At 42.7% G+C, this 25,385-nt stretch overlaps 1 protein-coding gene across 1 annotated transcript in view; it reads left to right on the top strand.

The window, feature by feature from the left end:
* The window catches only part of LOC103898235 (ribosomal protein S6 kinase alpha-2), a gene marked incomplete at its 5' end in the record, with an annotated part of 30,713 nt that extends 8,753 nt beyond the window's left edge, over positions 1 to 21,960 (top strand). The window contains 7 exons of the mRNA XM_009278463.2: positions 9,609 to 9,698; positions 11,183 to 11,341; positions 12,526 to 12,687; positions 17,015 to 17,091; positions 19,598 to 19,715; positions 20,872 to 21,009; positions 21,436 to 21,960. Coding sequence (XP_009276738.1) covers positions 9,609 to 9,698; positions 11,183 to 11,341; positions 12,526 to 12,687; positions 17,015 to 17,091; positions 19,598 to 19,715; positions 20,872 to 21,009; positions 21,436 to 21,561 — 870 coding nt within the window. The remainder of the gene's footprint in view (positions 1 to 9,608; positions 9,699 to 11,182; positions 11,342 to 12,525; positions 12,688 to 17,014; positions 17,092 to 19,597; positions 19,716 to 20,871; positions 21,010 to 21,435) is intronic.
* Positions 21,961 to 25,385: the final 3,425 nt, after the last annotated feature.

Genomic DNA, 25,385 nt, shown 5'->3' with positions numbered 1-25,385 from the left:
GAGTCCAGTAGGATGCGATCAAAATCTATAAATATCTCTAAGGTGATATAAATGATGGATGACAACATTTGGCTGCTAAAGACAGCAAGACAAGACAGAATGTCTTGAAGCTAAAAAAGGGAGTTTCAGAAAAAAAAGTCTGATGGTGAGAGCAGTTGGTAAAACAGACTCTTCAAGGAGATGACCGAGACGTCCTCCCTCTCACACGCAAAGAAGTTGGATCTGTCATATTAGTGGAAATGTAGCCTTACAAAATGCAGGGTCAGAGGTATAAGACCCCTTCTTACCTTGATAAACTACAAGGAACACTTACCATGTTCTCCCATGAAATTTGGTTTGTAAAGCTGGGATTCAGGAAATCCCGTTGTCCAGACATTTCAGTAAAAGACGTTTTTCACTGTCTGAAGGATACTTAAGCTGGTAGTGTGGCACCAGATTCAGCAGGCTATAGGGTGCCATGTAGGAGATACAGGCTTCACAGCAGATTTAGGCACAAATCTCTGTGTTGCTTTGGATTTGCATAGGGAGGGCTGTTTTCCAGAGTGCTCTGCAAAGAAACCAGCATGAAGAGCCCTAGAATACAACTGGAATCCATGGCGGATACGGTAAGATTACAAACAGCATGGACGGGTGTCCTCTAGATACGATGGAAAAAATATTTACAGTAAAATGGATGAAGTAGCAACAGAGTGGTGGAGAAAGTTGTCAATGAGGATCTTATGTCTGATCTGTGAGAGTAAACATTGGAACAGGCTGCCCAGGGAAGTGGTTGAGTCCCCATCCCTGGAAGTATTTAAAAGACGTGTAGATGAGGCACTTAGGGACATGGTTTAGTGGGCATGGTGGTGTTGGGTTGACGGTTGGACTCGATGATCTTAGAGGTCTTTTCCAACCTTAATGATTCTATGATTCTGTGATTTTTGAAGCCTTTCTTCGTTTTACCATTTCAAACAACTTTATCAAAGGGCCTGACTTCCATGCTGGACCAGGGCCGCCGTGTACAATTTCACTCACCACAGCAGGAGGCAACGTAGCATATTTTATATGCTGTCCTCATTTTTTAAGATTTGGGATTAGTCAAATACGTGCAAAATTTCAATGAGTCTCACTTTTCTGTTGTTTTGATTTGAGTGTGTTCAGATTTCTGCCAGATACTCTCCCCATAGAAATAAGTCAGTTCTCCAAGGAGGCACTGCTCGAATAGGTAGGACCCTGCAGCTACAGCTTCAGAAAGGATGGGCCAGTACAGAGTGCTGGGCTCTGCTTGAAGGACTTGGGAGAATAAGGCAGGGCAGAGAGCCAGGAATGCCTTGAGCACTTCTACAAGCAGCAAGCTTGTTTGTAGCAGCGAGAGCCATTGCTAGCTGGTGACTTTTTGAGTAAATGGGATCAAGGCGTTGCTTAAGTCTTAACAAAATAAACAGAGGCGACAGATAGAAATACAGATGTGTGCAGACCACCTCTTAAACTCAGCTTCAGAGCAAATCTTGGATGTGCAGTGGTTGTGCAACCCCTCTGGCATAAGGATTCCTGCAGGTCCTTCCCATTTGGTCACAAAGCTCACAGTGCCTCTCTCCTTTGCGTGGCTGAGCCTCTGAAGAGTGTGAAATAATGGTATTTCCCACTGCTAACTAGATCTTTTCTGAGACCTAGGATCAGGCAGAAGTTTTCCTACAGCTTAGTAATACCATGTTTCTCTCCTCTAACTTGACTGCCAAATAGCTAAGTATTTTGGACAGAATTTGGTCCTTTGTGGCTCTGTTTCTCTTTTGGGGCCATTTAAACCATGTTTCTTGTATTTGTCTTCCATACTGATGTAATAATTTTCCCCTTTTGTAAGATCTGAATATGATATACCGGTTTCCATCCCTGAACCTTTTTGTAAAAGAAGGTGGGAGTAGCACTGCAGTCATTTTACGGACCGAAAACTCATCAGTCTGATCCAAGGACGTGTGCTAGGGCTGAGGAGAGCAGACTAAAACACAGTGCAGAGCCTTTCCCACCGAGCTATTCTGCCTCCAAAACTGCAGACATCTCTCTAAAATGAGCTTTTCTGTTTCCCAGGTGCTATTGGAACAAATTTGTTAATGTTTCCACGTTGCTTAGAAAATGTGTGCTACTGTATAAATGCTGATTAATAAGTACTACAGTTCCAGTTGACAGCTTAGGAGTGCTAGGTTGGCAAACAGTGGCAGCGAGTGGGCATGCTCTGTGTGCAGAAAGTTTAATGTCTCACCTGCACAGCTTGATCTGATGGCCAGTGCTTATTTCAGAAAAGTATTGCTAATTAGGCCTGTTTTTCTTAATATTCATTTCACTGTTTTACTGAAAGATTTAAGCATGGATGGGGGGAATGAATTTCTGGAGCTAATCAAAACTAATAGCACAGCAAATGGTCCCTCAGAAACTATTAGGCTTGGAATAGTTCTCCTTGGAGACATCTTAAATGTAAAATTATACCATGTCCTTTTAAATAATGTTAGCCTTTCTGCAGTGATTTTCATCCAGCTTGAGTAATTTGACATCAAAAAAGGAACAAAATTAAAACAGATGCTTGGCATGAATAGGGCTTATTTTTAGAAGGAAATATTACTGAAATGGAAACCTGTACATTTTCCAGCAGCACAGAACTGCAGAACTCTATCTCTGTGACACTTTCATTGGAATTCATATTGTAGATGAAACTGTCAGGTTAAAACCTCTGTATGCTGTTGCACCTCCTTTCTTCAGAAGAGATGCAAATCCCACCTATAGTCAGTTCCACCAGTGGTGCCCTGAATTTTCAAATACATCATAGATATGGCGTAGACATAATGTGCAAAGGGACACCAAATTAATTCTCCCTTTGCTCATCCCTCCCCTCCCGGAAAAGAAAAGGATTTCTACAGGGAGTATTGCATCACACTGTATTGTATTAATCTCTTCTTAAATGTGATTAACCCATGCTTACACTCCAAACAGGCTTTAGAAAAAACTTCAAAGTACGTAATAGAAAATAAAGCCGCTTTAAAAAGTGTATAAAGCTCTCTTCCTCCTCCATGCTTTTTCCACAAAGACATCATAAGTTCCCTGGTGCTGGTCAAAAGGAGCTTTACGTAGTCCTGCTGCCTAGACACATTGGCAGCCTCAGCTGTGGCTGTTAAAGGTATTGCAATGCCCAGGTGTCTGCCCCGGCCTTCTGCTGGACTTTCTGTTGCTGTAGCCAGAGCAGCAGATTAGGACTCTACCAGTGGCGCAGCTGCCCCAGTTCACACTCTTGTATCTCGGTTTCAGCTGCCAGGAAGGGTCACTTGGGGCAGTTGAAGATGGGGCAGACACTGGTCCCATTTGGGACTGGAGGCAAAAAGAGCTATGCCTTATGCCCCTGCAGCACGACCCGCTAAAGCTCCTCAGTCAAAGCCCCACAACCTACTTTTTATCCATGCCTGTGCTGCAGGGTGTACTTTTAATGCTTCCCAGTGCTTGTGGTTCTTGTTGTGGAATAAATCCACTAAAATAAAATGGAGAATTTTTGCTGCAGTCCACGGTAGTGGCACACACCACAGTGTTAAGGGTTAAACCACAGCGCCAGGATTACGTACATTTAGCTTTCCCAAGAAGGAGGTAGCTACCATTGCCCATTTCAATTGATGTGATTAGACAGAGCTTTTGTGTCTTGTTTCACTTCAGGGGAAAAATCAAGTCATAGCCAAGCAAATGTTTTAATGCGGTCTTGTTTGTTCATTAAAGATGCACAAAGTCCTTTCTCCCCAGCACAGGAGGACCCAACAACAGACAGCAGTTTCCTCGCTGCTAGCTCCAGCTTAGCCTGGCCAGAGCCCCATCCTTTCTCCCCAGGCCCGTACCACTGCTCTTCCCATCAGTGCATCTCATGTTTCCTTTCTGTCTTCTTCCTCACTCATTTGCTTTTCTTTCACCCTTTCTTTTAGGCTCTTCATTTTCCAGACAGCAAAGGCAGTTAAATTGTCACCTCCTACCTCTTGCCTTTTTCCAATCTCACAACCGTAGTGATGGAGAACTTCATGTGAGAAACACAGCCATCCTCCTCACGCAAGGTCACCCAGGTTAATTTCAGGTGTTTGAAAAGGCAATTTGTATTAACAGGGCTAATTCTGCCCAAAGTGGATTAGGGAGTGCTCACACATACCATTTTTTTGGCAGGGCTGTAAGGCTGTAAGTCCCAGCTGGTGGGTAGTATCAAACAGCTGAGGACTGTAACATCTGCTAATGGCATAACTAGATCCAGAAGAAGAAATTTATCTACACAGTCGGAGGCACGCAAATACCTTCACAAAAGTGCAACAAGCAAATATAAATATATACTGTCTATGTAGTTGCTGTACCAATTTCAGCAAGGCTCTACCCACACAGAACTGTATTGATACTCTCTTTTATACTCATCAGTCCACTCTGGCAAGGCTGAAGACATTGAAAACCCATTAGTAAGGGAGAATCAGGTGACTTTTTCCATGCAAAAGACTTGTAGAAGGACTTGTAAAAACTGGCCAGACGCGTTAATTAGGATTTTGAAAATGTTCTCTCCTGATCCTTTCTTCCTTGATAGAGAAAGAGTTCAGTATTGTCCTCTGATGGTGCTCGACTCATTTTAAAATATCATGAGGTTCTTACCCTAAATTCCGCTGAAGAAAATGCACCTTTTCTTTCAGCTAGTCAGTGAAATACACAAAGGATGTGATAGTCAAAGAACAAACAAGTCCCCTATTAGAACAAAGGACACTATTGCATGTGCTGAGCCCATTTTACTCTGGAATTGTTTCATCCACTGTTTAATACAGATGAGTTTCTAAGCAATCCCCGGGTGCCCAATACACAGAGAAAAGTCTATTTGTTGTACGGCTCAGTTTCTTATTTTTCTGAAGGACAATAGAAAACCCCTGTGCTTCATAGGTCTTCTCTGCCAAAGTACAATAGAGCTCTTGTTACATTTTCAGTTAAGTTATTTATACATTATGATGGCTTTCTGAGGTGGTGTTCTTCACCGCACGTCTACAGAGAGAAGTAGAAAAGTAGCATCATTACGTATTAATCAAAACCTCAGGACTAGTAGCAGAGAAAATCTTCCCTTAATTCTGTTACAGAGGGTGTTTATGTGTACGTTTTAGTGGAGTTCAAATCAGAATGAATTTCCTAAAGAAAAGACATCATTCCTTGCACAGGAAGAGCTGCAGGAGGTTCATGGGCTGTCACAGAGAGGAACAGAGAGGAGTCTGTCTTCATGTAAAACACAGTGTCTCGGAGGAAACAGGGTGACCAGGGTGGCAAATGCTCTTTGTTACCACAAGAAATATTTAGAAGTTACATAGTTTTGCTCAGCTTTTAATTGGGGTTTAAGAGTGTCATTGCCTATCTAAAATTCAGACAGACGTATTTAGCTTGCCAGCATCCAACGGTAGAGCTTGAAAGCTACTAGATAGCAAAAAAATTAACTGACTAATAATAATATTAATTCTGAACAAGAGCAGACACTGTGTCACGTGCTGTGGCCATGTGTGGTCTCATGTAGGAAGTCTGATGAGAGTACAGCAGTTCCTGTATCCGTATCTGTAACATTAAATGCTTTTTTCTTTCTAGCATTGCAGCTTCCAGTACATAGGTAGGAAACAATCCAGAGCATTTGGTCCTCATTAGAGCAGGGTAGCCAACAATGGGCTATCCTTGTGGGGTCTCTCTGGGCAGCCTGAAAGCATGGCTCTGAGAGATGTTGTATTGAAATTAGTTTGAGGACCGTACCTAACTGCTACATTGGTTGGGTGTGAAGTGCCACATATGCTGTTGTCTGCTCTACGCAATCTGCACTGGTTGAACTCAGTGGACAAAGCTAAAACCTCTCCATATGCAGAGGTGGACTGACAATAGAGCTGATCTTTAAAAATTAGAGATAATTAAACTCCAAAGCAGGAGCAGGAGGAAGAAACAGTAACACAGAAATGGAAAGCTGAGTGTCTGGTATGGGTGTCTGCTCCGGTAGTGGTTCACCACTGATCAAAGCCCACTGGAAAGAACATCCATGTCCCCACCCTGGGAGAGCCCAGGGGCACACTAGAGCTCAGCACAGTGGGAGCACGGCCCTGAGGAGCCAGCAGATGCTCGCCACGTGCCCCCTGGAAAGGACTAGGAAGAAGAGCGCCTTGGTTTGTTTCCAGGAGGCAGGGTACAACCACGGTTAGGCTTTGTAATGCCTCCCTCAGAAGCGATTGCTTCTCTGGCAATCGCTAAGTCTGACTTAGTGAACACTTTTCAAATTACTGTCGAGGCTGCTTCATATATCTTGGCATTGACCCAAGATGGGGTCAATGACCCAGGAAGGGGGATGTGTGTGTAGATAAGCATGTAGGTTTGTGGACGAGGTGTTCACGGTGATTTTGGACTCTGTGCCCAGCAGCCCAGGTGTTGCTGTCTGGAGAAGAAAGTGGTTACTGCACAAGTATGGCAGAAGCCACGTGCTTTTGCCGGGGGGCCAAGCAGCCCTGCGGCCGGCTGGCAAGCGTCGGGAGAGCGCACAGAGGGGGCCGTGCCGGAGCTGCCTCCATCCTGCCTCTCTCCTGCTGCATCTGCACGAGGTGCCTGGAGCATGCTTTTCCTCCATGTTATATACAGCAACACCCGTAGTGAAAATCAGAAAGTACAGCTGCACAAAAAGCACTTGTTTTACACCTGTCTAGTGTAAAACCACTGCCTTTTCACCCACATAATTTAATTCATTTAATCTGATACTTTTTGCGAATCTCAGAACTACTTATGAATATCACCAGAAGCCCACGACACATCTCCCTTAGCTCCTGTGTTCGATAAGGAGCACTGGGCCTGCATTTTACCGCAGCTCATTTTGGCACTAAGTTGGGGCAAGATTTGCAGGGGTGCAGCACCTCATGTTGTGACGCAGACACCTCTGGGTGCAAAAGGAGGCAGCAACCACTGGCTGACATGGCAGGTTCCCTCTTTGGAAAGTCTGGCACGGGTTTAACAACACACCGAAACACTTTCTGAAGAGGAAGACCAGGAGAATCGGTTATCACAGTGGAGCTATGGGGCATATTTAAGGAGCTGCTGTAGCCATTGCAGCATGTGAATAAAGACACTGTGCATACTGCAAGCCAGTCTGAACTGAAGAGAGATTTCTGCTAAAGTTGCAGCAGCCACCTCCTTTGCTGTTTTATCAGTCGTGGGCCAAGTGTAAGTCACAGGCGCACTGAAGAGAGGCACTGTCAGGGTGACAGTCTCTCGCTGTGGAGGAAAAAAATTGTTCTGGTCTGTCCAACCAGACTGCCCAGGGACTGAGAGGAATTTGGCAGGTCCCTTCACAGCTCTGACAATGATTTGTTGTGTGGTTTGGGGCAGCTTGTCCATTTAATCACTGTATCGCAGCTTGTGCACACATTAAAGCAAAAAGTATGCATATTTAGCGGGACTGTCTTGCGATTTATATTTATACAGCATATTGCGAATTAGAAGCATTACATATCATCTACTGCTGTTGCTACTAAATCAGTAGCAGACTGCTTCAGGTGATGTTCTTTTGAGTTTTGTGCCAATAGTTGAGACTACTTTTGGTTTGGATTTTTTTTAGGCCATATATGTACATTTATGGTCCTGCATTATTAATAGTTGCTTAAAATTTTCCACAGCTCTGGATACTTCCTTTCACAGGAAAATACAACAGAAAAGGAATCTGGAATATATTGCTTGCTACCGTACCATAGTGATAGAAGTACTTCACACAGGGGTAGTAAGACTTGCTGCAGTAAGTTCCGCTGGTTTGTACAAGGCAGGCAGATCCTAACAGGCGCACATGTGTGTAACTCCATTAACTTGACAAGAGCGATATTAGTTTAGCCAAGGAAGTGGCCCTGAGGATCTTTTTATACGTTAGAGTTATTGGTTGAGTGGGACGCATTCAGTCACTGTATTATGTATTTATATTTGTATTTATGAGTCAGTCAATCAGGGCTTCATTGGCTTTTTGAGAATGTCTCAACTAAACGGGGAGAACAACATTATTCTAAGGAGAAGTTGCTAGTAGAATTTTTTCCACTCACCTGTTTTTGAGGTTTTCCTTCATTTATTCAAATGTGAACAACAGCCATCTACCTGCATCAGCTCCCTGTTGCACTTTCACTTGTCACACTGCTGTTAATTCAGAATCAAATCACTGATATGGTTTCAAATGCATACCTCAACCATGGACAACTAGTGACCATCATTATCACTGCAAATGCACGCCAGTCATGATGACTACGAAACCTCTGATATATATTCAAGTATGCACCATTATAACTGATGCATAAAATTCTAGACCTGTACTTAAATGTGTATCGCCATAATTAAGCCATAAAAAATGCTTGCAAAAGCAGCCAGGCATTTATCCTCATTAACAAAAGAGATTTTTAAAAAGTTGTTTTCCTGAAAACACCATTATTTTAAATCTGTGCTCTGTGCCTAGTTCTTAGAGAGAACTAACCACATTTAAGGTTGGAAGCCTCGAAATCGAAGCCAATAATGGAGTTATGATTTTCTGAAAATGCCACCCATTCCTCTTCAGTAAACCTGTTATTCAAAAGTACTGCTGCTGTTTTCTAGCCATAAGAAATTGTGCCAAAATACTGTACCCTCAATGAGTTTCTGATAGAAAGAGTCTTTCGCCATTCCCTGTGCAGTTGCATTTGAGATTCCAAAATACAGAGATCTCCCTTGGATCATTTTATAGCTATTTTTTGTTTCATATTTATCATTTAAATTTGCGAAGTGAGAAACATTAATCAGTGCTCTCACGGGGCAAATGACCGAAGCTCTTGGATTGACATCCCGAATGTAGGTAATAGGAGCATTGGTGAGAAGTCAGTGCCATCCTAACAGCAGGCTTTCCATGCAGTGATGCTCTCTAAGCAGCAGGTGTCATGTTGTTCTGAGACCTGCTGCTATAAAACTAAAAAGTTTTCATGTCTCACTATACTCTCTGATAAGGTAAAAGATGCTGAATACAGAAAAGTGATATATAGAGCAGATTTCTTTCTAGCTTAGGAATAGACAGAGCTTGGTTACATGGCCAAGCGCGATCTCTGGCCACTTGTTCATTACAACACCATGGCCCAAAGAGCCAAGTGATTACCAATAGCTTCAGCTCAGATCTCCCCTGACAGTAAATGTGTACACATTTTCATTTCTGACAAACCCACCTGATAAGTAACTTCTATTAATTTATCAGCAGATATACAAGCACATGCCAATATTATGAACGTATCCATTTTTTATGTTGAGGTCATTTTAAAACTCTTATTATTTTAAAACTCTCCAGGTTGTTTGATTTCTAAATGACGCTTCTTGTAACTGCCATTATTTACGGGCAAACAAAACTGTAGGCATCAAAAAGAGGGCCTACGCCTTCAGAATCTAAACTAATTATTGCTCCATCTGGCGTTGGCATATAGTCAGCATGGCTCTCATTTGCACAGGGTTTGAGCTGTCCTCTCCTAGAATAATGATTAATAGAAGAATTTTAAATATTAGTTTGTTTAAACTGTAGAAATTTCTTGGTTTGTGCTTAGTGCTGCTAGTCGGTATCTTACTACACTGTGCTTCATTTATTCCAGATAATTGATAAGAGCAAGAGAGACCCCTCTGAAGAAATTGAGATCCTCTTGCGATATGGACAGCATCCAAACATCATTACTCTTAAAGATGTGAGTAGTCTTTGAGCACTTCAGCATTAAATGATTTTCACCTTATGGTCAGGCTCACCTACTTGTCCATGTCTGGAAAATTCTTCAGCTGAAGGTCCAAGCTAAAACCAGGCCCATTGAAATCAAGGAAAGAAACGTGACTTAACAAATTACTGAATAGCAGTTGGAAAGACTGGTCAGGTTATACATTCTCCAATTACTGTCTAACCAACTGTAAATAAAACCAAAGGGGCACAGTGCTGGAGAACAACAAAATGTGTTTGGTTTTGCAGCACTTTTCAGAAGTGAGATCTCCCTAGTTGGGTGTTTTGGAGCAAGCTGCTGAGCACACGCAGCGGTGCTGCTGGGCAGGGGATGCTCGTTCATGAGCAGCAGCCGTTCCCATGCAGCCTGTGGTATCTGCTTTGTTGGGAAGAGGAGAGCTCACAAAATCGCTAGGGTTTCCCCCGATAGTGTTTTAATGCCAGGGAGTATTTACCTTCTACTCAAGCAGCCTGAGAAGACGTGAAGGTATCTTTCTTCAGCATTTCATATGAAGAATAGCCTTTGCTATGCTTACATGCAGTAATGACCTTTAGTCAGAGATGTTTTACTTACACTGCCTGCAGTCTCACCTAGGATTGTCCACACTGTGTCACAGATTCAGAGTTTACAGAACAAAATCCTGCTGGTGTCAGTGGCCAGTATGTTATGGTTCAGACCTTAGGGAAGTATATAAAAAATTTCTAATCGCATGCAGTCAGGAAAGTCTTACCTAATTCCTAAGTGTTAAAGAATATCTTAAAATCTGTGCAAAAAAGGTTTTATATTCCCTTCCAAAAACATTTAGCATTGATGACTATAACACCGCCTGTTATTGCAGTCCAGATAAAGGATTATGACATGAAAATGGCTGTCTTCCAATTTAGACAAAAAATGTCGTTTACCCCTTGCAATTGACGTTGAAGGTAAATACATCTTGCGGCTCATGTCAACAATGTATTCACCAGAATTGCAAATATAAACTATCTAATATCACTGGAAGCAGGTCTGGGCCAACAGTATAATACAGTTCATTTAGCTGATCGTGAGTCAAAGGGAAATATTGATATTTGAAATGGCAAATGTTACCCTGTAGAAGTGGAAAGAGAGAACACTACTGAGAAGGAGGCTTGGGTGAGAGCCAGCAGACATTTCAGGCTGTGTGAAGTGGTGCTGCTTTTAGCAGCTTGGTCTACTCTGCTGACACGATAGCAGATCAGGAAAGCTACGTTTCTGTGTGGACAAATCAGCAAGTTGCTGCAGACGTGAGAAAAAAGTGATGACTAAGTCATTTTATAAAGTTGCCTTTTCTATTGCTAAGCGTAATAAGCACATTTCCCACACATTAGCTGACATTTTCTTCTTGCAACATCTCACAGAAGCAAGCCAACACTGTGATTAAAGGACCAACCGTTACCAAGTTAATGGGTCCAAAACATACATTTATTCTATTACTCTTCCAGGTCTATGATGATGGGAAATATGTGTACCTGGTGATGGAGCTGATGCGCGGAGGCGAGCTCCTGGACCGCATTCTTCGGCAGAAGTGTTTCTCAGAGCGGGAGGCCAGCGCTGTGCTGTGCACCATCACCAGGACTGTGGACTACCTGCACTCTCAGGGCGTAAGCATTGCTTTTTTGGCTATCCGCATCAACCTTCTTAAAATCCAACTTTTAGAAAAAGCAAATAGCTGTGATTTTGCTTCTCTGAAATGTAAATACGTTTTTTCCTCAAAAAAAAAAATCTTTCTCCATATTTATAATTACATTTGGTTTGTGAAATAGGGTCATAGGCTTTTTAGCCATTTCCCAGCTGAACTGCAGTATGTTGAAGTGGTATTTTCATTCCCAAACTACGCTGATTTTCAAGTTCATGTACCTTGTTGAGATATTACTTGTTTACTTTTTATCACAGTTATTATTGCAGTACCTGATCTTTTAACAGAACTTCAAATAGAGTAGCTGAAGCAGCAGATAGGTAGAAAATCAAATGCTCAGCTTTCCAAATGAAGTGGCAGTTTGAGCAGCTGATGGGAAAGGCTTCTGACATGCTGTTAAAGAGCTGGCTTTTAAAATCTAAGCTCTCTATATACAGCAGTTTGAAAATCCTTTTCCACTTTTCAGAGACAAGCAGTTTGGATGACTAGTCAAATATTTGCTGCTTTTTCTGTTTCATGGATAAAACAAGTGCATTTTGTGCTTGGGCTTTTATGTTTTCATGATAGTTTTTCAGTCTTGCTATAACAAATAAAGGCTGTTTTCCCACCACTGAAATGCAGCATGTCTGATAAAACACGCAGCCACTTGAAGTTGCGTGCCTACAGAAAGGATTTTTGTGAATACATTTTGAAATGAGGAAAAAAAATAATCCCTCCCTTCAGGTGTGAGCCACTCACATGGACAGAGGCAAGAAGACCCTTACACACTTTGCTCCTATGATGGGATTTCTTCTTCGCCTTTCAGCTGAATATTTAAGGCCATCAGGTTCCAGGAGACTCTGACACCGAGGTGTTTGTACAGCAACCCCCTCTGACCGCCCTCAGGAAACGTGTCCCCCCCTTAGAGCAGCAGCCACTATCTCAATATACCAACAGAGGCTGTCGAGCATGTTCTTTCTGATTTTAACAGACTTCAACTTTTTTTTTTCCTTCGTTTGCCCAAGGCTTTTAAGCAACTTTTCTCCAAAACTTAAATATTTTTGGCATGAGCTCTTGACCTACCTCAACCAGCAGACCAGAAATGGCAGCCAAGCCTGGATGCTCCCTGACCTCCTCTCCTCACTTGTTACTCACTGCTTTCTTGTTAAGGTGGTGCACCGAGATCTCAAGCCAAGTAATATCCTCTACATGGATGAGTCAGGAAACCCAGACTCCATCAGGATCTGTGACTTCGGGTTTGCCAAGCAACTGAGAGCGGAGAACGGGCTGCTCATGACTCCCTGCTACACGGCCAACTTTGTCGCCCCTGAGGTAGGATCGCATTTCAAAGCCGTGAGTAATGAGCGTGTCCTAGGAAGCAGTCCTTCCTCCCTCTCTCCCTTTTCTTCACTGCCTTTACAAGAGGAGCAAGGCAGAAACCAGGCTACCGGCATTTGCACAGTCTCTATTACCATAACTTTCCTATTCCCCGTCTTGTCAGGGCAGTTGTTTTTCTCCTGACAGAAGCCGGTGTCTGTCTTGGACTGACGTACACAATGCTTTGGCTCGTTACTAGGATAAATATCTTTTTTTCTCTAGCTGCTTCTGCTCAGACTGCTTCCCCTCTAGTGCACTGTGTCAGAACGGGATAAGGCTTAAGAGGGAAATCTTGATGTCAGGAATAAGACTCAAAAGAAAAATCCATGCATGAAATCCTTACCACGCTGAAGTCAGTGGGAGCTTTATTGTTGACTTCATTGAGCTAAAGAAACATCTCTCCTCTTGGGCTTTCCCAGTACCAATCCCCCCTGTTATAGGGGATGTAGGAAAGGGCTGCTTTCCTGTTTTTACAGACGGGGGAATGGAGGAAGACCAAACAGCTTGCCCCAAGCACGGGGAGAGGTGGCTCTGCATCGCTGGCGAGTGCTGTTCCTCTCATGCAGCCCCACGGGAGTGCATTTGGGTCCCAGAGCTGTTTGAATGGTTTGGGCTGTTTGCTGTATTTGACCCTTGAGGCGTTCACAGCTGCTTCCTTCTAATGAAGGAGCAAGAGGTTCATTTACTGGATAATTGTCCATTTCTTGGAGTGACGCTTATCAGAAATTTTAGTATTTGCAATGCACAACTTCAAATGTCTGTCTTCCTCTGCTTGTTATGGTCCTTATAAGAAAAATACAAAACTATTGCCTTTCAATACTTCATCTGTCCTCTACTGTCAAATACCACTGTCTTTTAGTTGTATCATTCAGCAATCTTTTCTTCCCCATAACTCTCCTCCATCCAGTGTTCATCTGCGTGGTATGTAACTGGGAAGAGAAAAATGGAATGATCTTTCTGTACAAGGTCCTTTCGTGACACCAAAAGTTAGAGGAACCACAGCCTTCCAGCACCAGAAGGAGAATTTGTTAAATTGAGACCATTGCCAGGGCAGTATAAATTCAAAGCACATTTTTTTCAACAAAAATTCTTCCATTGCCAAGACAGATTGGTGGTTGGGTTTTCATTTTAGAAACTGGAATGAGCTGTTTAAAATTTATCAAAATACATAAAAAAAGTTCTGTGGCACCACAGCAGTTCAATTTCTAAACCAAAAAATAATCACGTTTGCAAGATTTAAAGCACTCAGATTTTCCCCAAGATACAATACACTTAAAATAGGTGTAGCTATTTTTCATGACAGGCTATTTTGTATAGTGTCTGTAATCACAAATGTTGCCAGCCCAATGCAGTTTCAGATCAGACTCTTCGGATTTGAACTGAAAGCAGAAATCACGCTCCCAGACATTTGTGATGAGTAAGACAGGTCCTGCTAATGCAGGAAACGTTGGAGATTAATTGAAACATTACCAGAACTGGCAGAGAGCTTACATAAAGCCTTAAGTGCTTTTACATTTTACCTGTGATATAATGCTGCCCTCCAGCCTAGACTTGACTTTCACGTTCCCCATCTGAGCCCTGCTGCGACGTCTGCCATACGCCCATGAAACTAAACAAGGCGGCAGAAAGTCAGCTGAGCTGATGACACAAGAGGACAGTAACAAAGGAAGGAGGACATGTTTGCCCACTTGGATCTCCCTTCGTTTCGGGAACATTTAATTTGGGGTTTAGAGGAGAACATGAGCAAAGATGAAGGCTATCGGAGAGAAGACGCACGCTGCCACCTAGTGCAAGTCACGCTGCATGCAGGGAGCGAAGAGCGAGCCTGGGTCGGGGGGAAAACGCAGCCTGCTCTTTCCCTGCTGATGCAGTAGGGTCCTTTTGGATAAAGTAAACAGATTTTATTCTGCAGTTTTCCTCCAAAATCCGTGAAGAACTACCGTTTTGGCATTTGAAATTATGAGATTGTTTATTAGCTTTCATACCCATGCACATCCCTGCTTGTGTCACAACTGAGAAAAGCCTATATTCCTAACATTGTTAATCCAATAAATCAAAGCCTATAGAAATAAAGGGGGGTTGGATAAATATCTGAGCCGTTATCAGAATTGGATGAACCCAGGGGAAGTTTGTTCCTTATCACCACAACGCCCTGCCACGTGTGGCGCCAAGAACCAGCTCATGCCTGTATTTCAGATCCCACCAAATTCTCGAGGTGACCTAAACCCCTTCGTGGGTGGTAAATTGCTCAGCATCCATTAGAGCAGGGCACCACCGCATCTTCTGCAAAGCTCTTTCCCTGACCAATTTATTTTTAAGACACATGCCTGTTTGATAAAATCTGCCCCCTAGATCAAACACTAATCTTTTTGGCCAAGGCTTCCCACACTGGCTCCTGCCAGCTCAGTGTTCTCGCTTTAACCACAGTTGCACAGACCTGCTGGAGACATTTTCAAATAGCAGCGACACTAACTGATAACTCTCACTGGATCCTGTTGTTACCCGTGGGGTGAAGTTGTTGTCAATAAAAAGTAATTGCCAGCAAAGCTTTCCCTAGACACTGGCACAGAGTGAATGTCCCTGTTATCTAGCAGTGTTCTTGCAAACTGAATGATAGCACACAGCGACACCTGCCCATCATTTCGGGGTTGTGTAACCACTTGCTTAATACCCTGCTCCACTAAATACCACCACTGCCCCACTTTTCTGTCATTTGCCTTGGACTTGATTGTCCTTGGTTATTGGAGGAAGACAGTGATGGCAATGAAAATGTAACTGTTCAAGAAGCAATGAGAATGGCCACACCAAAAGATAAATGTTGGGTATTCAGTCTCACAGGTGAAGCAAGAAGCAACTGAGTTTGTCAAATAGCAAAGAAGTTTTTCCCATAAAAACTAACATTAACAGAGGGGGAGTGAATGCAGGAACTAAAGAAACAAACAAAAAAACCAGCCAGAGAGCATATACGTGATGTGCAGGAGAGAGAGGCAGAAGCAGGATTTTACCAGCTTTGTCAACAGGAGGAAATGTGGCTTTTTCTTCTTTTTTTTTTCCCAGGTAGCAAATGTTCGCTCGGCAGCATACCTGGCAGATGGTTGCTTTACCACTCATCATTTGTAAAATCTGTCGAGGCAACATTTTCTGCAACTGTTTTTTCCTAGCAGTGCTTGGTCTTTTCTGTGATAGACTTCAGACAGCTGAAGTCACTCCTGGGTAATAAGGCTGCAGGTCAGAGAAAGACTTGCTGAATTTGTACATTCCTTTTTCATGTGCTTTGCAAAAAATTAATGTACCTACTGATGCATCAGAAGGGGACAAAACTCTCCTTGTGTGTCAGAACTGAAGAAACAGAAGGGTAGTTTGCTTTTACAAGCAAGTGAAAGATCCGGAGGTGGTCCCTGAGCTTTTCTGAGCCAAACAGAAACAAAGTTCTTCCCCTAATCTCAGCAATGCTACTTCAGTTGGTGACTTCACTTTCACTTGGACCTGCACTGACTCAAATAGGCATTTCTTCTAGTATGCACTAGCATAAATGAAATCTAGATTTTACCCTTACTGCTATAACTCGCCATCCTGTACCAATATTGAACCTCCTGGTCAGATCTCTGCTGAGTACCATGGGTCTTGTTTTCCCCATAGGAAAAAGGGATCAAGTTTTAGCCTGTTATCTGTTAAGTCCAGTCTAAATGTGGCCACTTTTCTTAATACAGAATTAAGATAAGAATAAGCCTTTTAGCTTTCTTTGCAGTTGTCATGCATCTTTATTAGTCCGACATTAGATATGCGTTAGCGTGCAACCGTTTGTTGTATCAAATCCAAACTGAGCTCAGACATGCTTATCACTGTCACTCTGCCCTACACTTATTGCAGCCACAGTGTTCTTGGTAACCTTTATGTTAGGAGGATACGTTTCAAAGTATTAACGAGCTTTTTTTAAGAAACATTTTAAAACACTGAAATGTTGTTCTGCTTTGCTGTGTGTTAGATGGTCAGAGAGGCTCCCAGAGCCTCCAACAAACTGCACTCATCTCTGTCACTGTGGAGGTGACAGAGGTGCTGGGCTTGAACCCTAACCAGCTCATTCTAGCCTGGGCTTCACCTTGCTCCATACCACTGCTGAACATTTTGATCCTGAGGCAGCCACCTGTTCAAGCCAGATATGCAGTTAAGCCCTGGAAGTGTCAGCAGATACAACCCCTAATCGGTGCTTTTTGAAGATCAGAAGCTAAAAATTCAGGAATGCAGATTAACCTATTTTCGTCTCTCTCTTTCCTTCACACAGGTCCTTAAACGCCAAGGTTACGATGCAGCCTGTGACATCTGGAGCTTGGGGATCCTACTCTATACCATGTTGGCAGGGTGAGTGAAGAGGTTTTCCTAGAGCAGCAGTCTCCAGTGGGCTCAGCACTTCAGCACTGACTAAGCCAGAAAGGAGTCACAGATAGAGACAGCAAACTGTCTGGCCTCCTTTGAGAAATGTGCTCAGTTGTATGAGGCAAGAAAATAGATGCCAAGACCTAGAATTAGAATAAGTTTTTCCAGAATGCTTAAATATCTTTGACACTTTACAAGTTGTTTAGTTTTTTAACAGCCTGTGCCCGTAAGTGTTCACTGAGACCTAGACTCCTAAAAGGCTCACTCACCACTTAAGCAGCATGAAAGTTTTACACTAGGAGAGGGGTGTAGGACTATGAAGAGCCATATCATGTTCACCTTATCCATAAGAGGATGTTCATTCATATCTATTAATACATGTATTCTCTTCAGCTTCATTCTTCATCTACTGTTGTTGTTATCAAGGTACCTGAGCACCTTTAAAGGCTAAAAAAAAACCCCCAAACATAGTTTTCAGATGCTATTTGAAAAATACGCTGCAGAAAGGACAGAAAGTAAATGAACAGACCAGCAAGAACAGCAACAGGCAGCAGGAACTTTTGGGGGGTACTTGGCAAAAAACCCCTACCAGTGTGTTGGCTAAAATTAAATATTGACACAAGAAGACCCAGGGAAAGAGACAGACTGAAATAGGCAGTGCAGGATAGGAATAAGATGCACTGGGGTGAATGGGAAACACAGTGCACAAACCCAATCTGGAGTTATCAGGCCCCTGAATTTCCTCTCTTTTGCTGGCTGCAGGGTATGGTATGTGCATATTTATCGTACCTAAGTGCAGCTTGAAACTTTTCAGTGACCTCTCACAGCTCTTTAATCTGCTTCATGATCATTCAGCTGTGGCAAGAAGCTTGGATTCATTCCTAGATTTATACAGAAAACAAAGAGTTGGACCCTACCTTTTTGTTATTCATGTCTCTTGCCTCGTGGATTATAGAAAAGGTGCCAGGAGTTTCTATCCCATCTATTTTGTTCCTGAGTAAAAATGTATTCACCATTAGCTGAAATATATTGTGACTTTCTGGGGCAGTCTTCCAGTCTGCTGGGATCTCCAGAAACCTGTTTCTATTTGGCTAATGCCATAGATTTGCAGTGATACACAACCAGAATCAGTAAACTAAAATCAATACATTACACACAGTCACATTTGTTTAGCTGATTATATTCAAAACGCTTCTTTTTTAAATGTGAAAAAAAAAACCAAATATATTTGAATCTGAAATACAAATTGCACAGGTTAGTGGATATTAAATTTGCCAACAGGTGCTATTAACTTGTATCTCACTTTTTTCTGCACTTACGAGAGAAAATAAGGGTAATGCAAACAGTTGAGAAGTGCTGACTTTTTAGGTGCCACCACTGCATTTAGGGATGGTCTGGTTCTTCCTCACCAGAGGAGAGTTAGTAGGAACTGACTATTATTTGCAGCCAGGATTTTATTCTCCTCCCTGTGAGCAGAGAGGGCTCACACAGCCAGGACTAGAGCACAAGCCTGGGACCCTGTAAATGCAGGTAGTGACAGACTTTGGAGTTTTAGCCAGTCCTTAACTCTTAGTGCATCCCTCTTGGTAGTTATAGATTGCAATAATATTATGTATCTCTTTGGGCTGAATTTCTGTGAAATCTGACATGTTTTTGAAAATTAGAAAATACAGCATGAGGAATTGAACGTGCTATTAGAAACCAGGTGGGATAGGCAGCTGTGGCCAAACCAACTGTTTAACAATCTAAAAACCAAACTGGCAAGTTTTCAGAAGAGAAAAGACAGATGGAAGGAAAAGTATAAAAATCCCAGATACCCCCTTCTTCTAAACCTACACAGCTGTTCAAGACTGCTGAGTAAAATTTGGCCTGGTAGATTTTAGTCAGCTGCAAAAATCTTATCACTTGTCACTTGATGAAGACAAAAAGTGTGCCCTCTGCACATGACACTAAACGTGGGTGCATATGACTAGTAACTTCTTACTGGCTAGATCAGGAAGATTTTAAATAACCTATTGCAGATCATTTGTTTTGCCCAACAGACTTGCACATTATGGTTAACAAAGCACTGCAAAATAGATCGTAAAGGGTTCTTTTTTCTTTTCCCTTTTTCTGTTTCAGATCCTAATTTTTCTCCTTTATTATTTTTATCCTTTCTTGCCGTTATCAAGGTACTTCTATTGGCAATAAAGCAGAGTTAAAACAATTAAAGAGGTAAAAACCTGCCTATTTTTAAAAAGAATATTTCATTCCTAAAAAATGAGAACAGAACAAAAATTTAAAAAAACAGTTAAGGAATCGGTCTTTTCCTCTGCAGAACAACTTAATATGAGGAACCACCGGGCTGTATAGTTTGAGTGAAAATGAAGCAGCGATGTCTGTGGTCCATTCTGGAACCAAATTCCTGTTGTAATTGGTGGCAGTTAGCACTAGATCCTAGAAATCATATACTTGCAAATTACACTGTATTTTTTTCTCTTTTTTTAAATAGGTTCACTCCTTTTGCAAATGGACCAGATGACACCCCAGAGGAGATTCTGGCCAGGATTGGCAGTGGCAAATATGCACTTACAGGAGGAAACTGGGATTCAGTATCTGATACTGCAAAGGTCAGTGAATGCTTTCTCAGATTTTTTTCTTGTTCTCTGAAACGGGCTTGCAGTCTGCAACTGTAACAAACTTAAGAGAGAGATAGTCAGAAGGGTTATTTCTCAGCGCCTCATGAAATAAAAGCTTGCTTCTTTATGTTTCTGTCACTCCGCATGAAATAGCGTGTCAGGAATTTTGGTAGTTTATTTCATTAAACTAAAGCATAATATAGCACCATCAATTGTGAATGCTCTTGAGATTTAAATAGCATAGAACTCTTTTTTGGTGCAATTGAACTTTTAAGTGTGGGGTAGTCAGTGCCACAAATTCATGGTCTATATGTGAATCACCTTTTGTGAATCCAACCAGGAGCAGGCAGTTTACAAACTAGCATCTTTAACTCCTGTACGGTTCACAGTTTAGGCTGCCCAACTATCACAAAGCATGGAAACCTCAGGAGATAAAATTAATCTGGTGCTGAGACTTTTGGGCATGAAGATGTGCGCTGGTCTATGAGACAGGTAGACGGGTAGAAAAGCTGGCAAGCTTCCAGTTGCCTGGCATTAATCAGAAACTTTGACAGGATTTAGAGATTCCTGCAAGAGATTTCAGTTTTAGCAACTGGTAGTATCCAGTGGAAGAACACTGATATATCCCACCACAAAACTGCAAGCAATCCTAGTAACATATTCATCTTGCTACCGACACCTATGAGCCTCACAATTAATTTTTTATCAGATGTCCAGTTTTGAAATTAAAACATTCAGACGTGGTAGAATTGACCTCATTGAATTTTAACCACCTGAATGTTAGATTTCTATTCTAAGCTTCTCTTGTAAACGTGCTTTGGAGTCAGTGAGGAGGTGCCTCCAGATGGCATCCTCTCTAGGTGGAGTTTATCACCCCTATGAGGTCACCAGTAATTAACACTCACTCAATAAGCTGAATACCCTCCACACTATCTTTTGACTGGATTATCAACTGAGAGTTGAACATTACACTTGAAAATTTTGAAGATCAGACTTTACACTTAAAAAATATAAAGCACATCTAAAGTGCATCCCTCTCTCCATTGGACGTGCTGATGATGACACTGCCACCGGGAAGATCTTAGTAAAACCTGCACTGCTATTAATTACTTTTTCCCTTTTACTGTTTTCTTCCTCTTAAACCCAGGACATTGTGTCAAAGATGCTTCATGTAGACCCTCATCAGCGCCTCACAGCAGTCCAAGTCCTAAGACATCCATGGATAGTGAACAGGGAGTATCTGTCTCAAAACCAACTCAGCAGACAGGATGTTCACCTGGTGAAGGTACATTCTACCCCCCTGCCTCTTCCTTCCTTGCAGAATGAGCTATCATTTGTGTAAATATTCTGGAAACTGATAAAGAAATTGGGAAGTTTATTTGCCACAGAGGCCAAATTTATATATGGCACCATATTAACAGTAAAGATTTTTGACCTGTCACCTGCTCAATATTTTTAACTTCAAGCTGCATTGTAGTGACCCGGTTGGTGGTACTCTGTGCGTGTACTGCCACCACTTTAAACCAGAGACTCCCCAGCTGTCTGCCAGCCTAAATGTTGTTATCATTTCATGGAAATCGTCCATGCGCATCCATTTTTTCAGGAGATTGAAATAATAGGCCTTTTTTGCCTGGAAGAGGGAGAGGGAGGTGAAAAGCAGCATCAAAGAACTGAATTTCAGCCCAGCATTTTCTCTTTCTCTATCTTACAGGGTGCGATGGCAGCCACTTACTTTGCTTTAAACCGAGCACCTCAGGCACCAAGGCTGGAGCCTGTATTGTCCTCCAATCTGGCTCAGCGGAGGGGCATGAAAAGACTTACCTCTACCAGGTTGTAGCAGTACCCTCAAAAGGCCTCTTTGAAAACCCACAGTTTATTATTTGAGAGATTCATCTTTACTTGGCTAGCAGAACTTTTTTGGACAACCTGCACATGAAATCGCCAGAACTAGCAGAAGCTCAGTGTAAGGCAAAGTTCTCCTTTGCTCCGTCATTTCTTTTACATTCCAGCCAGGGTCCCAAGTTTAACAACTTCACAAAGATGTGCCAATTTTGCCAGTAGCTCTGTTTCCTTACTGAGATAAAGCCAAATAAAGTAGGTGTGCTCCATCCTTCCCATCCTAGGAAATACTATTTTTGAGTCCTTAAGATGTTCCATGGGAACACTGTTTTCATTTTGTTTCTCAAGAAAAGCACTTTTTGCTATGAAGAATGCAGTCGGGTTTGAATGTTTTCAGCTGTTCCAGGATGCGCCATGATGAAGTGGCTCGGCTGGTCACCAGTAGACGTCTAATGATCTCCACTCACCCCAGGAAGAGTGAAGGCTGCAGAGACACATGAATAATACCTTACTTGAAATCAGTGCTATACAACATGAAGGAGAGAGAGCTGTCGGTGGTGGAAATACCTTCTGATTTCAAGAAATCTTTTGCACTTTGCCCCTGCCCTCTCTGGAATGAAGCCAGCACCGCTCGAAGAGCGCGTGCCACCAGCCCTGACTTACTCGGTCTCCGAGAGCAGAAAACCTCTGAGAAACTTGGTCCTCTGGGGAAATTATTGGGTCTTATGAGACTGTGGGAAAGCATTCACGTAAAACAGTATGAGTAGGAGCCTGTGGGTCAGGGCAGAAAAAGGTGTCTGGTCTCTGCCAGCAAGCAGGAGGTCTGGGAGGACTAGGTGAGGGGGAACCGAGCAGCGGCAGGGAGGGGTGACTTTGAGGACAGTAGGCAAAAAGACCCGTGGCAGCGTGGTGGGGAGTACTGCCAAAGGGAACTAGCGTGCACGTGCTTGGGGGCCAAACTGGGACTCCCTTTAAAAGTGAGGGATGGTCCCTCTTCAGCAGCTGGTACAGAAGAGGGTGGGTGGGTGGCTGGGCTGCCAAGGGGCTGGGTGGGTCAGTGCAGCTGTCCTCCCACACCGTCACCGAGTCTGCTCACGGAGACTGGCTCTGGCGGGCCAGAGTGCCACCCTGGAGCAAGCGAGGCCATTTCCAGTCATTGCTCCCTGCCCTTCCCTGGCTGCTCACCCGAATCCGCCTCCATCACCTGACGTTTCATGTCCCTGCCTGGCTATTCTGCTCTACAGAGCTAAACTCCCTGTGCCGTGTGTGTGCAGAGAGTACCCACTTCTGAAGAGTCCAGCTAACTCTGTTACAAGCTTTAATAATAACAAACTATGAGGAGAAACAGAAGGATGCTCTGCTTTTATATTTATATAAATATGTACATGTGTATTTATATACATATAAAACAAAAGTTCTGTACCCTAATACCTGGATTTTCCAGGTGCAGGGAAAGAAAACTTTGTTGAAACGGTCTCAGCAAAATGGACCTTTTTTCTCATTCCCTGATTTTAAAGAAAGCGAGGAAGGTTTGTGGTGCCGGATGTGAACTATTTTTTTATTCTTTTTCTTACCCATCTTGGCTTACGGTGGTCACAAGCTGACCAGGTTTCTTCTTTATACTGCTTTTGTTAATTTTTGTTTTCCAAGTAAATTTTGTCACCTCAGATGCTTTGTGGGAAAAGCTAATGTGCTGTGTTGGCTTTTTTTCCTGTTGTGACAGGAAAAAAAGAAAAATGTGAACATGGAGCTTCATATGCTAGAGATGGTAACTTTTCCTTGCTGGGTAGTATGTGCATCTCAGTGCTGAACTGGAATTACCAGATCATTGCCTCAGAGTGTCCAAGGGAACACGGAGTTGCATTTGCTATAGCAATATGCTTCCTAAAACTATCTCTGTTCCAATGTTGACTGAACTTTGTTCATGTGCATTAGTCTATTTTTAAATTTAAATTTATTCTTAATAATTTAAACCGATATTTAATGTTCAGGTTTATGTGCTGTGCACAGAGGACTGCTGCAAAGCAGCTCTCCTTGAAGCCCTTCTCTTTTCTAGAATAAACAATGCTGTGAAACTTCACACAGTGGCTGAATTGGCTTGGACTGATGTGTGCGAACACGCACAGGTGTGTGTCTGTGGTTATATACGCAGCAGCCCTCATTCTCTCCTCCAGCTAAGCTGTGCTCAGTATCAGCTTTTTGCTGCCTGTACTCTTTTCCTCTTGTTAGAAGTAAAGTCTCGTATAGTTCTGCTAGCAGCACGCTGCGAGGCGAGTCCACAGGCAGGGGATATCCTGGCTGATGCAGAAACGCTCTGGCCAGGCCTTTTTCCCTGGAAGTGACTTCTGTCCTGAAAGAAGGCAAGATGAGCACAAGGATGCTAAGGGCAACCTGGAGGGAGGGCTGGATTTTCTGGGGTCCCAGCTGATTTGTGCTGCTTCAACAAAATGTATTTTTAATGGTCAGTGTGATTGTATTGTATATGGGCAGAAAGAGTGTTGTAAATATTATGTACAGTTTTTGTCTCCCCCTGAGATTCCCTGGTCATCTTTCATTGCTTCAGTTTGCTTTCTCTTCACAGCCATTGGAAACAGTCTAATCCCCTCTTGATATACTCAGTCTTAATTCTTTGAGCATTTTGAGCATTTTGAGCATTTTTTTCATCTGAATGTTATTGTAGGCCAAGTTTAAAGGATGCTGCTCTTCCCGAAGTTTAATGGTTTGAATCTCTTCCTGATTTAGCTCTTTCTAACCCACCAGCTATCACCCCATTAACCATACAAGGTTTGGGCCACATACAGATTGATATATGTTGATGCTCATTAATTACTTTATAAGCCTATAAATTACATATAATGGGGTTTGCTTGTTAAGATTTTGTTGCCAGTGCATGGAGATGTATGCACATGTGTGTGTGTATGTAAATACCTACACAAAAAACGTGCTGTCCCAGCTTGTCCAAATGAGAATAGAAGCGTAGTCAGTGCTTGAGGTGATATACAGAAGAGTTTTGTCTGCAGCATTCTTGAAAATCTGTCATTGAAAATGGTAGTGGTTACTCTGGGTGTGCATAGGTGGCTGTGCCCATCCGTGGAAGAAGCTGTCCCGTCCAGCCTCCCCTCTCTCCCAGCTGTACATCCCTGTGGACCCCCATGGCAGATCAGCCCCTCCTCCCCAGGCCTGACATGGGAGGTGCTCTTCTGAGGGTTTTCTGACCTGTTTCAGTCAAGATGAACCCAATTAAACCATTTCCACTGTCAGTCTTGCTGATCCAGCTCACTTGGACTGAAATACAAGAGCCTCCATCAGCAAATCCAAGGGACAGTCGCTCCTGGCAGAGGGGGAGGAACACGCTGTTGGCACTCGTTATTTCAGACTGATAGCACCCGCCGCTTCCCCCAGCCCAGCTGGATCCAGGTGAAGATGCATGGCCATGGCCTAATTACTGCTGCGGCTGCTTTTATACCAGCATCTCCTTTCTAGACTCCTTGCTACAGTATAGTTCAGCAATAAGCATTTATTCTTTCTAGGAGAACACTTAACTGAAAAAGGCTTAGCCTCTCTCTCTCTCTCTCTCTCGATATTTTTATTAACTGTTACGTTTAACTCCTGAAAGTCTAAAAATCACTTTGAATTAGATCATACCATCTTGAAGGTTATTAGTCCACAAAGTGACCTAGTGCCTTAGGCTACTTCAAATAGTATAGTTACGTTTCTGAACCATCAAGGTGTGCAAAGCAATGAGCGTCCAAGGCATACTAACGTGTATCTGTCACAGACATAGTCAGCTCATCTGGAGAGCCACTTCAAAAGCTATTGTTC

This window comes from Aptenodytes forsteri, unplaced genomic scaffold (assembly GCF_000699145.1).
Source record: "Aptenodytes forsteri isolate BGI_AS27 unplaced genomic scaffold, ASM69914v1 Scaffold210, whole genome shotgun sequence".
Classification (NCBI taxonomy): domain Eukaryota; kingdom Metazoa; phylum Chordata; class Aves; order Sphenisciformes; family Spheniscidae; genus Aptenodytes; species Aptenodytes forsteri.
This window is presented reverse-complemented; position numbering and strand designations above follow the sequence as displayed.